The sequence below is a fragment of the Prunus dulcis genome, chromosome 6 (genome assembly GCF_902201215.1).
Source record: "Prunus dulcis chromosome 6, ALMONDv2, whole genome shotgun sequence".
NCBI classification, from domain to species: Eukaryota; Viridiplantae; Streptophyta; class Magnoliopsida; order Rosales; family Rosaceae; genus Prunus; species Prunus dulcis.
Genome location: NC_047655.1, coordinates 26946301 through 26963750, shown reverse-complemented (window position 1 = coordinate 26963750; position 17450 = coordinate 26946301). Strand labels below are relative to the sequence as shown.

The window sequence follows — 17450 nt, the reverse complement described above, 5'->3', positions numbered from 1 at the left end:
AATATGTAACAACAACACAAACACATTTCTATGAAAAATTGAAAATAAAAATGGGGAGGAAAAAAAGTCCATTTGATTTTGAACTATCAGCAATTCCCGAAAAGGACCGAAACTGATGACTAATTTCGAGCGAGGCCCATAGTTTTAAAGCCACGTGGCAGGGGTACATGATTTACACAAAAAAAGGGGAAGCACGACTCGTGGTGGTCCATTAAATAAATATAAATGAAAAGAGTAAGAATTTTCACAAGAACTCATCAGCCACTCAGCTCTCAGAGCGGTGTGTTTCTTCCGTCTTGCGATTCTTTGCTCACAATTAACGTTTCTTCTTCTTCTTTCAACTCACTCTCTCTCTCTTGCATTCTTCAGTCTTTAGTCTTTACCATACCCCCTTGACTCTCTCTCTCTCTCTCTCTCTCTCTCTCTCTCTCTCTCTCTCAGTGTGTGCAGTTTCCTTCTGATTTCGCTTAAAGCTTTTTTCTTTTTTTGCTGTAGTTTTACCCAAAGGATTTTGTTGCTCTACACTTTCAGATCTTTAATCTTTTCCTCCAATCCCGATTGGGTTTGTTATTCAGCACAATAAACCAAAAATAGAAAGAAAGAGTTGGCTTTTCGAAATGTGGGTGCTTGGGTAAGGAGAATGTGGTTAGATTGATTGAAGGTTACTTATTTGGATGAAGTTACTTGATTCTTGGTTACTGAGTTTGGAAGCATGGGTTTTGAGTGAATTTCTGTCTACAAAAGCAAAAGAAGAAAAGGAGTGAGCTTTTCGGAGTGCGGCAAATGGGGTTTTGCAGTTGAAGGATTTAAGGTGAGATTTTGATTGAAATGATTAGAGATTTGTGCTTGCTGTTCATTCTAAAGGGTGCCATTTGGATTAGACGAACTTGCACGCACAACTGTGGTTGCTGTTTTTTCTTATGTAGAATAGTGGTATAATCCGATCTGTTTTCTTGTTGCCTTGAAAAATGTGGTACATTCTAAGGAAATTTTCATTTGTCCTGCTTGTCTACTTCTTTCTGAAAAACTGGAGAATGCTCTCTCCTCTGGCTAAAGCTTTAGCTCTTTTTTTTTTAAGTTGTCAATGAACAATGTAGGTAATGTCTAGTCTGATTGCTAATATTTGAATTCCTTTGCGCATTTATGGATGGTTCAAGCATGACAAATTCTAGTACAAATTGGCACATGGGTTCTGTTTAATGATCTTTTTAATCGTAATCTCCAACTCCTATAGGTTTGCAGAAGACTAAAATGGAGGTTGATAAAAAACGTTCAAAAGGAGGATTTCTAAACTTGTTTGATTGGAATGGCAAATCTCGGAAGAAGCTTTTCTCGAGCAATTCCGAGTCATCTGGTAGATTCATCTTCTCTCGCTTTTTTTTTTTTTTTTTTGGGTATATATCTTGCATATTTATCTGTATGTGCTTCTTAGTTGAGCATTTAGTTTACTTTCACGCCATTTTGAATGTAAAGGATTAAAGCAAGGAAAAGAAAATGTGGAGAGTTTCTCGAAGTCGGGGCTCTATAGGGTATGAATCCTCTACCCTCTCATTTTGATCTTTCTCGTGTTTGTTTGTCATGTGATATAAGTATCAAGAATCTGGTTTTATATATATTTGCAGGTAGAGGGCGATGAGAGTGGAACAACTTCAAGTAATAAAGCAAGTAGTGATTGGCACTGTGCTTCATCAGTGACTAGTGATGAGGGATGTGGGAATAGAGCCCCTGGTGTAGTTGCTAGATTAATGGGTCTGGATTCATTGCCAACTTCAACTGTCCCTGAGCCATCTTCTAGCCTACTCTTTGACTCCCAGTCTCTCAGAGCACCTGATCATGACAGGAGCAATCGTAATTTGTGGCGCGATTTTTATGCCATGGAGTACATAAATGTGCCAAAGAAGCTGGATAGATTTTCTTGGAATCCTGTAGAATCTAGAGCACAGGGAGTGCAGAACCAGCCAATTGAGAGATTTCAAACTGAAGTGTTGCCTCCAAAATCAGCTAAGTCAATTCCAGTTACTCACCACAAGCTTTTGTCACCTATCAAGAGTCCTGGCTTCATCCCAACAAAAAATGCGGCTTATATAATGGAGGCAACCTCAAAGATCATTGAGGCAAGTCCTCGAGCATCTTCCAAGAGCAAAGGGTCATCTGTAGGGCCTTCTTCAATTCCCTTGAGAATTAGGGATTTGAAAGAGAAGATGGAAGCTGTGAAAAAAGCATCCAGACCTGAAAGACCCAAGGAAGCTGGTGACGTTAAGTATATGAAAGGACTGCCTGGTGACGGGATTCAAAATGGGTCAGATAATGTACACTTACCCAAGGCTTCTGTGAACTCAGAAAGACAAAGTTACAGGGATGGACGGAATAAGGGAAAATCCTTATCACTTGCGGTACAAGCAAAGGTCAATGTTCAAAGAAAGGATCGGTCGAGTTCTTGTAGTAATAGGAGTTTCATGAATCAGAAGGAACAGAATGAGATGAAACAAAATCAGTTTTCCAAGAGCAGGCCACCAAGTCCACAAAGAGCTGTGCATAAGAAAACTTCCCCTGACAGCACCAAAAGTGTGCTCAAGCAGAACAACCAGAAGCAGAATTGTGTATCTAATAAAGATAAAACGACTTCAAAAAATATCATTATTCCTAATCCACCTACTAGAAGAATGCGGTCAACTAATGGCTCTAGTAGGCCAGGTAAGACTGTAAGTAAGGTTCTTGTAAACTCTGAAACTGGATCTGGAAAGATGGGCTCAATGGGAAATTTTACTGGAAAGGAGTTTTCTTTATCCACAATGAAGAAAGTCTCTGGAAAGTTAAGGTCTGTTGGCCAGGATGTTCACTTAGAAGAAGCCGTTTCTGATAATGCATTTATCAGTGAAGATGAAAGTTCAGTAAAATGTAATGTTTCAATGGATGGGTGCACCAGTTTGGGCGCAGATAATAGGAAACAAGCCATGGATGTTGTTTCGTTTACATTCACGTCTCCCATGAAAAGATCCATCTCTGAATTGCAGTGCTCTGGTCAAGTCATGAGTAGAAACAACAGCTTTTATATTGATTCTTTTGGTAACAATGATCAGCAGTGCTACCCAGAGAATTTCACATTATCTTCACCTGGGTTCAACGTGATTGGTGGTGATGCTTTGAGTGTCCTTTTGGAACAAAAGCTTCAAGAGTTGTCATGTAAAGTCGAGTCGTCTCAGCATAACCCAACCAATGAAGAGACTACTGCAGCTGCTAGTTCTTCATCTGGCTTGCGAGATATGGCTTCTGGTGTGGCCAGTACCGCATCAAAAGGCAAGAAGTTTGAACTCAGTTTGCGCGGAGATGAATTTGACAGCATAAACCACTATGGTTGCTTGTTGTCAGTTGATGTGAACCAGCAGTGGAAGGTTTGTTTTACCCTTAATTTTCTTGACTCGTGGTTTTTCACCCTTGGTTTTTCATGATCGAGTGTATAGGCACTTAAGGTGTTTGATGGTTTTCCTCAGCCAGACACAAAATATAATACATTGACTAGTTGTACTAACAAAATGAAACAAGGACCAAATGCACATTCATATTAAAACTGTTTCTGCTAACAAATTCATCAGCAGATGAATGAATATTTGTGTTGTGGATAGGCCCTACAGGTAATGTAAATTAGTTAAGCCAGATATGAAATTTTCTGACTGGGTAAAATTGTAGAAACCAGACTTTATAGACAACTAAAACAATATGTCTGTTCTTAAAACTGTGCTTAACAAGTCAAGGTTCTGTAAAAATTCAAATGCCAATACAGCAGAGTGAGGATTTTAGAGACAATGTAGAGAAGTTAAGCAATCAGCAGTAGTCTCTATTTGATCCATTTCTGGACAAGATTCACATTTTATTGATATTTGAAATTTTCAATGCAATATTTCACTTTGGTTCCATTATTATTATCAATTTTGTATATGCCTTTCAGGAAAAGAAACGTGTTTTTATGATTCTGAGTTACATCATGAAGCTATTTAATCAGCATGCTTGTCAAATTCTCTTAAACAATTTCAGGGATCAGAAGGGATGGAAGGGTGTAGCAGTAGCAGCATAACCAGTGCAAATGGAAAAGAATTTGATTATCAGAATCTTAGTCCACTTTCAGCCCCCTCGTTTGAGAGTCGAAGCTGCACAGATAACGGAAATAGTGCCAATGGTACAATAACGGTCTTCTTTCCTGTTTATTCCTTTTCCAGTACATACGTTCATAACAATGTCAGTCCCAAAATATTTTGCAAGAACATAAACTTTACACAGATTGGGGATGTCTATGCTAGTTGAGATTTTGTAAATTAGCGAACAGCCTATAATGTTATCAGATAAGAAAAGCGTAGTGCGACCTCTTGTATGAGTCAAACCACCCCCTCCTCCTTTGACATCCTTTGTACCGAAAAGAGAAAAAAGAAACCTCTTTTATGAGTCAGGCATTATGTTATAATGAAACACATACATGCTCTTGTGAAAGAAAAATGACTGAACGTGTATACTCTACTCTCCATTTACAGGCATGGACAGTGAGAGATGTTCATTGGCTCAAGCTCAAGATCAAATGGATTTATTCTCTTCATATGAAACCCTACCAGCATATAGTGTTTCAGGGTTGTTTGACTCAGCCTCTTCTGCTTCCACAGGGGATGTGAGCGGAAATATGACTAGAATTTCGGGTTCCCATTATCTTAATCTAACAAACAATTGGGAACAGGAATATGTGAGATACATCCTTAGCAATGTAGATTTAGAGATGGAAGATTTTGCGCTGGGTGATGCTCAGACTGTCATTACCCCAAGTCTTTTTGATCATTTGGGGGATCAAGAAGAGTATCCGAAGCTCCAGCGGAAGATTGTATTTGACTGTGTAAATGAAAGCCTGCAGTTCAGATGCAAGCAATTTTTTGTCGGAAGCCACAAAGCATGGGATAAATGGGCAGCATTGTCTCAGAGGAATGGATGGTTAGCTGAGGAATTGTACAAAGATATTCTGGGTTGGAAAAATATGGCAGAATTGAATGTGGATGAGCTTGTGGACAAGGACATGAGCACCCAGCATGGGAGATGGCTTGACTTCGACATTGAAACATTTGAGGAGGGTCTAGAGATTGAGAAGGAGATGCTAAATTCTTTGGTTGATGAGTTGGTGTCTGATTTTTAGCACTTTTAGTCCCTCTTAAGTTGGCCCTTGTATTTATAATCCACTGCCATGTATTATATCCAGTTGAGTTCTTTATCCGGTGGAACTTGTATGCTTTTCCTTATCTAATTTACCTTCAACATTTTCATCTAGCTGAGAATTTTCTCAACATAGAATCTACTGCAAGACAACTTTTCACTTCTACTTTAATAGTGTGTTACTACAGTAATTCAGGCCACTGCAAACTGCAATATGTACGATTTAACTGCAATAAAAGCTCAACGTGTTTTCCAGGAAGAAAGCTGTGTAAAGTTATTGCACGAAGGATTTTAAGCTCAACCGCTCAGATACCAATCAAGTCTCTAAAGAAACAAGATTTTTGGCCTTGTGTGAAATTTGATTCAGGCCTTGTTAGGGAGAAAGACTTTCATGAAACGGGAATAACATTATTTTGCTATCTCCGACCAATAATACTATGATACTCATGATAACACATCACGTGGCATAGCAATATTGACTAAAAATAGCAAATGCAACTAAGCTTTTCTTCTTGTTAGTGCCTTTGTCCAATTGATGAACCACGTGATTAATGGAACCAGTCTGACATCTAGCCGGCCCAGTGCTGCTAAAAGTTGAAATTATAGTTACTATAAATTCCCCAACTGATATATTCAACCATACCTAAGAGTCTAGCCTCCTAAAACAATTTGACTTATAGACCAAATGAGGACTTAAATTATTGTGATGTAAAAGCAGTCCAAGACCTAGAGTAGTAGGGAACAAATGGGGCAAAATGAATAAAATTCTTCCATTTCTTACGTAACCACAAACAGAAGAAGCAGAGCTATGTAAAGTAGACCAGTAAAAAGAGTTTCAAGTTTCCACCATTGAAAACGAACCGTTCTGCTCTTCACGAGCATTTCTTCCCTCCCTTGAGGGGGACAAGGTTCTCTGTATAATGAGTGCATTTTTCCAAAAAAAAAAAAAAAAAAAACTTCATCATCTTGAAGACTTTCTCTCTCTACTTCATCACTTCCAAGAGCTGAGCACCTCTTCATTCATACCATAGGATGTTTAAGCTAGACACTAAGCTAAACTTTAAAGTGTATGTAGCCCCACATATTAAACTAAATTTATATTCTATCCCTCTTTGACATTCTATTTCCTTCATTTGGAAGTTGAATATAAATGAACTATTAAGATTATTTTTGCTAGTTATTGTTTATATTCATACGTAAATGAGAGATTATGTGTAAGAGGCTTGTATTTCAAGTGGTTAAGAGCATTATTTTTGCATCCGAGGTCCTGTGATTGATATTGGGCTTGCATAAAAAAGGAGAAATTATGTCCTATATTAACAAACCAAGTACCAAATGTGAGATGGCAACCATGACCATATTAACATGTTGCATTTTCCTGCTTGCTTCTTAGCAGCTCAGTATTTACAGTCGAGATCCATGTAGAAAAGTTCTTACTGAGTTTAGAATTTTTACGAAATGAGAGTGATTCATAAAAGTATCACAAAAATACAAACATCACAGTTTTCCTTATACAGACTCTCGATGGAAGCTGCCATTTTGGTAATCACGTGTCACCAAGTGGGCCTTTTGTGCGACTTTTGCTTCTGTACAAGTTTGGATTTTGGATCAGAACAAAAGAGCTTTGCTTCATTGAAGGACCGCCTAACTAACATAACACTACAGAGCCTATAAAAAACAACAGCCATTACTGTGGATTTTTTGGACAAGAAAATTCATAGAAGCCAAAAGATTGCATTTGTATATAAACTATAACCCCATATTATATGAAGCATAAGGTTCTTTCTTGGATGATGAATTCATGGGGGTTCAATTAATGTTCATTGACTAAGAAGCTTTGTGGATGGGGAAAGAAGAAAACAGATTTATGAACAGTGACCCAAGAAATATTCACATTTTTGCCCAAAAAAACAAAAAAACACATCATGTGCTGGTGTGGCAAAATGCACATGCTGATGCTCAATTGCCTGTCTATTTTAGATTGGTTCTCGTAGCATCTCAACCAGTCTAATCTAATCACACCCTTTTCAGCTTGGTGGTTAAAACTTCAGTGGGCAAGCAATGACTTCTGGTTCTTGACACTGGGTTCTAATGTGGGCTCACCACCAAAGCAATATTTCCCATACCAAATAAGTATGGCCACTAATGTCTCTCTCTCTCTCTCTCTCTCTCTCTCTCTCAAAACCAATATTCTGATTTCTTGGGTAGAGAGAAATCTGAAAAGAGACTCCATCCACAGGGTTTACAGATTACAAGATTAATTAGTATGTTATCTTTATTCTGATTCAACTGTAGTTTAGTTTAATTAGACAAATTGCTGTTATAATATAATTATTAATTATTAATTGGAGGGAAGGCAACAGATGCAGAGCCTCAGCCTTGGGACAGCTGCCCAAAAGTTAGGATCCTATGAAGAGAGAGAGAGAGAGCTAATGACATTGTGCATTCAATCACCATCCATGCCTTGCTTTTAGAATTTTCAGATTATATTATGTACTTGGGTCCAAATCTTTATATGTTTTCTGTATTCTCATTTATCAGAAAATAGAGATGCATTCAACTACATGCACAAAAGGAGATGAAGAACAATAATAATAATAGTAAAAAGAAGTTGAATGCTATGCAGCCGTCCGATGGAACAATAAAGAAGTCTCTGTGAGCATTGATCTCGATGACATTGGACGGCTGTGGCAGGCATGCATTGTGTTAAGACTGGAGAGAAAGAGCAACACTTTATGTGTAGGCAGAGAGGTGAGAGAGGAGGACAAGCAAACAATAAATATTTGAGGGCGATGTGCATCCCTCTTGGTCTTTGGCCTCAACAACACTTTTATTTAACTGTGTCCGAGTGAGATTCTTTTATTAATTGACACATACCAGATATTTGAATTTGGAAGGAACTTGGTGCTCAAGGCGGAGTGAGATTATTTTTTGCGCCAGTTGAACTAGGGAAATTCTATTTTACATTTTTTCAGATTATCTCTCAAATTTGTTGTGAGAGAAAACAATTTGGCGTTTGATAAACTTTTTGTTAAAAATATTGTTGGTATTGATTCTTGTATAATCATTAAATTCAACGCCTCTTCGAAACTGATTCCCACATAATCAGAAAATAAAAATACCTTATTAGCTGCTTTTCCTTATAGCTTTCTCTCACATCAATTTTTAACAATAATTGATTTTCTCATAATTTACCAAAAGGGCTGGACTTCTCAAATTTTTTTAAAAAATTACTTATCACTCCAAATAAGCAATGTCAAACGAGCACTTCTTAACGGTTAGATAGTCATTCTTTCAAAATTTTTTTCAAAAGGAAAAAAGAAGAGATGAGCTAGTTTGGAAGCATGGTACAAACCTAAAGTCAACAAGGGGTATGATAGAATTGTACTGAGGGGCAGTATTGATGATGTATTGGGTTAAAAAGGTATTTATACCTACGAACTTAATATGGATAACTTGTTAGATTTTGTGACGTAGACATCTAATTAGTACCAGATTTTATTAAATGAAAAAATAAAATGCAACGATATCTTTTTTTGGCAAAGTTCATAATAAGTTGTTAACAAGATGGTTTAATGGTCCACGTCAGTTCTAGTTTCAAACTGTCTTGGTGTCAAAAGATTGACCACTAATTAATCACAATCATCTATTTGTGTTTAACCAATTCATGAGGTTGATTAGTTTAGTTGGTTAAGTTAATTCAGCCCTAATTTTAAAAAAAATTTAATAAAATAAAGTAGACCTCTAGTACGGACGATGAGAAGACGACCATGGCATTAACGAAATAAAACGGAAGTCGAGGGACAAAATGTAATACCCACTCTCCATGCTATATTTTCTGACTCTCTGAGCTTCTTTCTGCTAAACGAGCACAGAAAATAATGGAGCTCAAAACTCCATCCAACAATGGCCAAAGCTCAAACCCTGCACCAAAACTCGAGCCCCCAAACCCTAGCTGTGGCGAAACCCACAAAACCGATGAATCCCATATCTTCTTTGAAGACATTGATAGCACTTGTTCCACTCCGTATGTTAGTGCACCTTCAAGCCCTGGCCGCAGTGGACCCGTGAGCGGGTTCTTCTACAGTGCTCCAGCTAGCCCAATGCACTTTGCTTTGACCTCAAAGTCAAGCTCTTTCGCTTCGCCTCAGGGGTCTTCTTCTTCGTTTGACAACACCTCTGTTTCTCTGGGTTTTGAGTTTGAGTTCTCTGCAAGGTTTGGCTCAAGTGGCTCTGGCCCAACAGGGCCTATGAGCTCAGCTGACGAGCTCTTCTTGAATGGGAAGATCAGACCCATGAAGCTCTCGACCCACCTGGAAAAGCCTCAAGCTTTAGCTCCATTGCTGGATCTTGAGTCTGAAAACGAGGAGCATGAAGCAGAGCTTGAGTTTGAGCCTGTGAGAGGCAGAGATCTGAGATTCCGGGACAAGTCTCTGCGTAGAAGAACAAGATCTATGTCCCCTCTAAGAAATGTCCCTTTTGAGTGGGCTCAAAGCGAGATTGAAACTGATGAAAAAGGTTGTTCCTTTGTTCAAGATCTGAAAGGGGGTGGCTTGAAAGAGAGCAAAAATGAAGGAGAAGAAGAAGAAGAGGAAGAAGTGGAGAGCACAACTACTACACCTTCAGTTTCAGCTTCAACTTCAAGATCATCATCAGCTGGTAGGAACTCAAAAAGATGGATTTTTCTGAAAGATTTTCTTCATAGAAGTAAAAGTGAAGGCAGAAGCAACCACAAGTTTTGGTCTTCAATATCATTCTCCACTGCAAAAGAAAAGAAGCCCATGAAACAGAGTGCTCAAACTCAGGGCTCTGTTTCAAAAGATCCCAAATTTAGCAACCCCTTGAATTTGAGCTCAGAGGCCCAAAAATCCAAGGGAAGTGGGTCAGGCGGTTCAGGGAAGAAGCCGGTGGCCGGAAAACCTACCAACGGCGTCGGGAAACGGCGGATGCCGCCGTCTCTCCATGAGCTGCATTACACTGCTAATAGGGCTCAGGCTGAGGAAATGAGGAAAAAGACTTACTTGCCCTACAGGCAAGGGTTGCTTGGTTGCTTGGGATTTAGTTCAAAGGGATATGGAGCTGCTATGAGCAATGGGTTTGCTAGAGCATTGAACCCAGTTTCTTCGAGGTAAGATGAATTAATGTCATATGATGTGGTTTCAGAAGGAAATGTATAGATTTTTTCGCAACTTTTTTGGTTATGTGATCATCTGTGTAATTATTGAGGGCTAGCTCTTTGGATCCATCTCTTTTCTTCTGAAAAAGAGAAGCTGCAGCCTCGTCTGTATTTTGATGGCTATGATGCAAATTATGGGATAAATTCTTTTATTCCCATCTAGATTGTGTAAGATGCTTGCCCCTGTAAATTATTCTCTGCTGTCACTGCCTAGTATGATGGAATCAATCAATTTATATATGATTATATTCTGTGTTTTTATTACTTCATTCTCATGGGGTTTTTCTTAAAACCTCCCAAGAGCCAATGTGAAGATCCTTAGGATAATGATATGGGGGAGTGATTTGGTTCTCAGTTATAACCTTAATTGCATCATTAAGAAACATAATCCCATTTGCAAAATTACTAAACATGATCATGGAGCAAAAGCATATGCAGATTTTGCATGAGAATGGTTGTTTGTGATGTTTGGAAGAAATTATGAGGTGACCCCATTTGCTTTTCGCAAATTGTTTGTTTTGGGACCCTAAGAATCTACTTGTCTGATATAATTACTTGGCCTTTATTATCCAAATATGTTTTACACCTATGAACTATGAGCTTGGTAGATCTTTAGATTGACTTGCTAAAGTGAAATTGAAATCTTAATTTACAAGGGACATGGTGCCTCCTAAGCATCGAACATAAAGAGTGAGTTTGGGATTATGAGACATTCCATTCTCCCATGAACTTTTCATGCATCTCTCTTTTCCATCATATTGTATCTTTTTTTGGATGCTTCTGCGGGAATTTAGGTCTACCATTTTCTATCAACATGTAATTCAATTTAAAAGAGCTTGCAGAATTGGAAAATAATTCAAGTTCTATAAGAAATCATAAGCTCTTTTTTTTTAATTTTTTTAATTTTATTTATTTATTTATTTATTTTTTATATTGGGGGAGTTGAAGGCGTTTCTGACCTTCAAACCATAGATTTTTATTTTTTTTATTTTTTTAGTTTTTTGAGGACTATAGATCACAGATCTGAGGCCCCAACAAGCATTATTCTGCTGGGGACATGTAATTTCTGAGCCTGGAGAAAGCAGGGCAAAAATCCCATCATGGTCCCCTAGCTCCATTATTGTTCATGGGTTTGTTTATCCAGATATTAAACTATCCCAACAATCAAATAAGATAGCGAAAAAGTAGAAAGACCAGAAAAAAGAAACTAAAACTTTTTCTCTCTCTTCTTGAGAGTTACTCTCTCCTAGTGAGAGTTCCTATACCCTTGGTGGTATTTCATTTCCTCATCCCTGTTTTCTCAAACGAATCTACATCCCATATTCCCATCTCTGTTTTCATCTTTTGTTCTCAATCCTTGTTACCATTTTTAGATCTATATCCCAGTTTGCCCATCGTCTACCTTTTTCACTTTTCCCGTCATACACTCTTGACCTTCTCTTTTTCTCTCTCAAAATCTCCAATCTTCAGATTTATCTATTATCCCACAATTTCTATCCTCTGTTTTTCCCATTCCAACTCCCTGTTTTTTACACCTTCTTCTCAGTCTTTATCCATGCCTCCTATCTCCTTCTAAATCTGCCAATTTTTACGTTTTGTTCAAAACTCATCCTACTCTTTTGGTTTTTTTACCAGTTTTGGGAGGATGGAGGTTGGTATGACTACCCCTGACCAACTTGCGGTTCAAATGGGGACATCTCTAGGTTTACAGGAACTCAGAACTGGAGTTACCCTGTTTGGTTCTTTGATTGCTGATAAACCTCCAAATATTGGGGTTGTGAAACGTATGCTTAGAAGTGCCTGGGCTGCCTTTGGAAATGTTCAAATCGTGGATGTCAAAGATTTAATTTTTTCTATAAAATTAGATAATGAAGAGGCTGCTAGGAAAATTGTAGACGGAGGTCCATGGACGATTATGGGGTTTGCGTTCTGTGTTCAGTATTGGCCGCTAACTCTTGCACTGGAAGAACTGAACCCCAGCCTAATCTCTTATTGGGTACAAGCCCATGGGGTTCCAAGGGGACAAATGAATGGGGAAACTGCGGGCCTGATTGGAGCACAATTTGAGAGGCTAATTGGGTTTGAAGACCCTGACCAACCTGGGGGGATGAGGGGGTATTTTCGTTCGAGGGTGGAATTGAATGCCTTAAATCCATTACCTTTGGGGATCTGGCTCTTACGCCCTGATCAAACTCAGTCTTGGGTGGAATTTCTCTATGAAAGATTGGCTAACTTCTGTTTCCAGTGTGGTCGTCTTGGTCATGGACTTGATCATTGCAAATTTGAAAGCGTTGTTGATGATGAAGATGGGTTGCGCCACTATGGATCCTGGATGAAAGCTAGGATATCTCGAGACCTGGATGTTTCTCCTCCTATCCAGTTGCCAGTTGAGTCACGGCGTCGAGCGGTGGCTACTAGGAGGACAGTCGATGCTCCTATTGCGAGTGGTGTTCACGTTCCCCCTGAGCGTGTTAATCGATGTGAACATGGCGTGCTTCATATTGAGACTCCCGATATTATCCCAGCTTTCCCGCCATCAGATGTCAGAAGAGGAACCAGTGCACGCAGTTTGTCTATTGTGCCTAACGGTGAGGGCCCAGTAGCTAGACTTGGGTCCAATGGGGGTGCTTCGGGCAGCAGACCTATTTTCTCAGCTGATGCAGGTGTTAGACAATGGATTGATCAGGGATTGTTTATTCCTGAACCCCATGATAGTGTTTTTGTTGGGCCTAAATGTTGGAATTTACCCTTGGGCTCAATGGCTGGGTTCCAAGCCCACACCCTTTGCAATTCTGAGGTATTTAGGAGTGCACCTTGTTGTTTTGTTAGTACTCCTAAAATCCAGACAGCCCGCATGCTTGGAGAAATCCAACTTTCTGAACCTCTTCCTATTCATCATACACCTGTAGTATCTGAACCTGGTTCCCCTCTTCCCATATTTCAATCTAAAAGGCCTCTTTATATATGTTCCCCTCCAGTAGAACCTATCAGGAAAAAACCAAAAATTGCAACTCAGCCTTTCCAATTAGCCATGTCTACTGGAGGTCACAATCTTTCACCAAAAATTAGAAGGGGTAGGCGGGGTAGGAGCAGAAGTGTTAGAAACAGATTTCTTCAATCAATGGACCTCTGTGATGATATGTTCAGTGAGGTCAGGGTTCCTTCGGTTGATCGTGATGATTTATCTTTAGATAATATTGATGTTGAGCTAATTCCTTCTTTGGAGAGTGGTGGCTTCTCGGGCGGTGGCGGCTGGCCTTCAACAGCCACATCATCGCCATGAGTTATTTGATTTGGAATTGTCAAGGGCTAGGCTCTCCCTTGACAATTCGGTCACTAAAGGAGTTAATTAGGAGGCATCGACCTTCTGTTGTTTTTCTGATGGAATCCAAGTCTGGTGGTCCTAGAATGGTGAAGCTACATTTGGAGTGTGGCTATATGTTTGGATTCACTGTGGATGCGGAAGGTCTTTCTGGGGGCTTGGGTCTCTGGTGGAATTTCAATGTTAAAGTTGAGATTCTCTCTGCAACTAAAAATATGATTGATACTATTGTCACTAATGCCTCTGACTCTTCATTGGCTCGTGTTTCTTGGGTTTATGGTCCTCCGCACTATAGGGATAAAGCCAGATTTTGGGATTCATTGGATCGGTTTTCCTGGAATAATAATACTCCCTGGTTGTGTACTGGAGATTTTAACGAATTGTTATGGCAACATGAAAAGTCTGGTGGAAATCCTATTCTGCACTCTACCCCCCGCTGTCTTCAGAGATTTATGGACTCCAATTCCTTGTTGGATCTTGGGTATATTGGGCAGCGGTTTACTTGGCAAAATAATCATGTGGATGGCTCTTTTATTCAAGAAAGGATTGATAGAGGGCTAGTAAATGAGGAATGGTTAATTGCTTGGCCTGAGTCTCAGGTGTATCACTGTCCTATGATGGGGTCAGACCATTGTCCTATTTTAGTTGAAACTTCTTCTCGCATTATTGCTGGGCCTAAACCATTCCGGTTTGAGGCTGTTTGGGCAGAGGATCCTGAGTGTGAGAGTATGGTGCAGCAGGGCTGGGATTTAGCTAGTAATGGGGATAACTTGTCTAGATGGGTTTTGAGCCTCAAGTCTTGTGAATTGAAGCTTCGAAAATGGAGCAAACTGAAGTTCAAGGATCGCAGGTTTCAAATTGATTTTCTTTATGGGGAGTTGAAAGGGTTACAAAATTTTATGGAGGATGCTGATGTAAGGGTGCATGCAGATACTATTATTTCTTCTATTGATTCCTTGTGGGAGTTGGAAGAGATTTTCTGGCACCAACGGTCTCGTGTAAAATGGCTCACTTCTGGTGATTCTAATTCAAGATTCTTTCATATCTCTACTCTTCAAAGGAGGCAGTATAATCGAATTTTGAGACTCAAGTCATTGTCGGGTAATTGGTTAGTAACTGAACCTTCCATTCATCTAGCTTTTGATGATTATTTTCGGAACTTATTTAAAACTGTTGGTCCCCGTGATTGGAGTAAAGTTCTCTTGTGTACTCCTTCTATTGTGTCTGCGGATATGAATGACTCCTTGACTCGTCCCCTGAGTTTGGATGAGGTACAAGCTGCTGCGGCTCAGTTAGGATCCCTTAAGGCACCGGGGCCTGATGGCTTCCCCGGCTTGTTTTACCAACGTTATTGGTCTACTGTGAGTTCTGTAGTGAATGATTCAACTTCTGATTTCTTCAATTTTGGACATCAAATCGTTAATTTGAATATGACGCATATTGTTCTGATCCCAAAGATCCTACATCCAGAAGAATTGGGGCAATTTAGGCCTATTAGTCTATGCAATAATAGTTATAAGCTTTTGGCAAAGATTTTAGCGAATCGATTGAAGGTTATCCTTCCAAATATCATTTCTTCACACCAGAATGCTTTCGTTCCCCACCGTCAGATCCAAGATAATGTTCTTCTGGCTCATGAGGCATTCCATCACTTGCGATTAAAAAAATCAATATGTAAGTTTGAGTTGGGCCTGAAACTGGATATGAATAAAGCATATGACCGTATTGAGTGGGATTTTTTGCAGGCTATGATGTACAAGATGGGATTTAATGACCAATGGGTTTCTCTGATTATGAGGTGTGTGAGCTCCGTTTCATTTGCTGTGATGTTAAATGGAAAAGTTGGGTCTCAGTTTTGCCCTTCTAGGGGTCTCCGTCAGGGTGACCCACTTTCTCCTTACCTGTTTCTGCTTGTTAGTGAGGCTTTATCTAATATGATCAGTTACAACAGCTCTTTGGGTCAGCTTCAAGGAATTTATCTGCATAATCGTTGTCCTATGTTGACCCACTTGTTCTTTGCTGATGATTCTATTTTCTTTCTAGCTGCTACAAATCATAATTGTGTTGTGATGGAGGAAATATTGTATGATTATTGTTTGGCTTCTGGACAATTAATCAATCTTGATAAATCTAATATTTTTTTCAGCCCTAATACCCCTTTATGGGTTAGAAAGGATTTATGTTGGATTTTTGGGATCAAAGAAGCAGACAATCCTGGGAATTATCTAGGTTTACCTACTATTTGGGGAAGGTCTAAGAAAGAGGCTCTTAATTATATTAAAGAGCGCATTTTGGGGAAAGTCCAAGGTTGGAAGCAAAAACATTTATCACAAGCTGGTAAGGAGACTTTGATAAAGGCTGTTCTGTTTGCTATCCCTTCTTACCCCATGTCGTGTTTCAAACTTCCAATTACTCTATGTCGCGAAATTGATTCACTTATTGCTAATTTCTGGTGGGGTAATAATTCAGTAGGGGGGAATAAAATTCATTGGAAGCGTTGGGAGCTGATGGGTTTATCTAAGGCAGCTGGAGGGATGGGGTTCAAAAACCTAGGTTATTTCAATGATGCTATGCTTGCTAGGCAAGCCTGGAGGATTATTTGCAACCCGGGTGCCTTATGGGTCCAAATTCTTAAAGGTTTATATTTTCCTGATTGCAGCTTTTTGGAGGCTCAAAAAGGAGGCCGTGCTTCGTGGGCTTGGTCAAGCATTCTAGTGAGACGGGATATCATTCTTTCTGGAGCTCATTGGCAGATTCTAAATGGATCTTCTACCTCAATTTGGGCTGATAAATGGATCCCAGGTATCCCAGGTGGTTATTTGCGACCTTGTCTCCCTGTTCCTGTGGATGCTCCTGTCAAGGTGTGTGAGTTAATTGATTGGAATCATGGAGTTTGGAATTTGTTACCCATTGCTCATCTTATCTCCCAACATGAGCTTAATGCTATTTCGGCTATTCCGATCGGGGGGTCTGTTTCTGGTGACCGGCTGGTTTGGCCATGGGTCAAGTCCGGTAACTTTACTGTGAAGTCGGGCTATAATTGGATTGTGAATCAAAACATCAGGTGTCCCTTGGCTCATGCTCAATCTTCACATACCATTTCTCTTGATACTTGGAAGATCATTTGGGAGTCCAAAACCCTTCCAAAAGTGAAACAGTTTCTTTGGCGAGCGGTCTCTAATATTCTCCCTTCCTTCTTAAATCTCTATAAGCGTAGGTTGTCCACTTCGCATTTATGTCCTATTTGTTTGGAGAGTCCTGAATCAATTGAACATATGCTGGTCCTTTGTCCTTGGACAGCTTGTGTTTGGTTTGGAAGTGCAATTGGCTATCGCGTGGATTTGCAAAATTTTACTTCTTTGGATAGATGGTTGGGCAGTCTCTTGAGAGGGGAGAGTATGTTTTCACCCAATTCTAGGTGGATTTTGTCGGTTGTTGCTTTCACTTGTTGGCATATTTGGAAGGCTCGATGTAAATTTGTTTACAATGATATCCCAATTGTGCCTGCGGCTACTAGATCTCATGCTTGTTTGGCTGTGTCGGAATTTTGGAATGTTACCAAGAAGCCAGTTCTTGGGTCTGTGGGTATGCCTATTCAGATTTCTTCTCCTCATCCTTCTCATTGGCTACCCCCCATTTCTTCTTATGTTAAGATTAATACTGATGGTTCTTGGAAGTCTGGTTCTGCTATGGCTGGAGTTGGAGTTATTATTCGGAAGATTGCTGGTTCTTGTATTGGGGGTCTTGCTGCTCAGGTGCGGGCCCAAT

At 39.6% G+C, this 17450-nt stretch overlaps 2 protein-coding genes across 2 annotated transcripts; both read left to right on the top strand.

The window, feature by feature from the left end:
• The first annotated feature begins 264 nt into the window (after positions 1 to 264).
• On the top strand, positions 265 to 5375 carry LOC117632068. Its single transcript, XM_034365444.1, has 6 exons — positions 265 to 811; positions 1235 to 1354; positions 1474 to 1529; positions 1623 to 3392; positions 4033 to 4174; positions 4524 to 5375. The coding sequence occupies exons 2-6, from the start codon at positions 1252 to 1254 to the stop codon at positions 5165 to 5167; spliced, it is 2715 nt and encodes a 904-aa protein (XP_034221335.1). The 5' UTR covers positions 265 to 811; positions 1235 to 1251; the 3' UTR covers positions 5168 to 5375.
• Positions 5376 to 9002: 3627 nt separating this feature from the next.
• On the top strand, positions 9003 to 10617 carry LOC117629518. Its single transcript, XM_034362022.1, has one exon. It carries the CDS (start codon positions 9066 to 9068, stop codon positions 10314 to 10316), a length of 1251 nt encoding a protein of 416 aa, XP_034217913.1. The 5' UTR covers positions 9003 to 9065; the 3' UTR covers positions 10317 to 10617.
• Positions 10618 to 17450: the final 6833 nt, after the last annotated feature.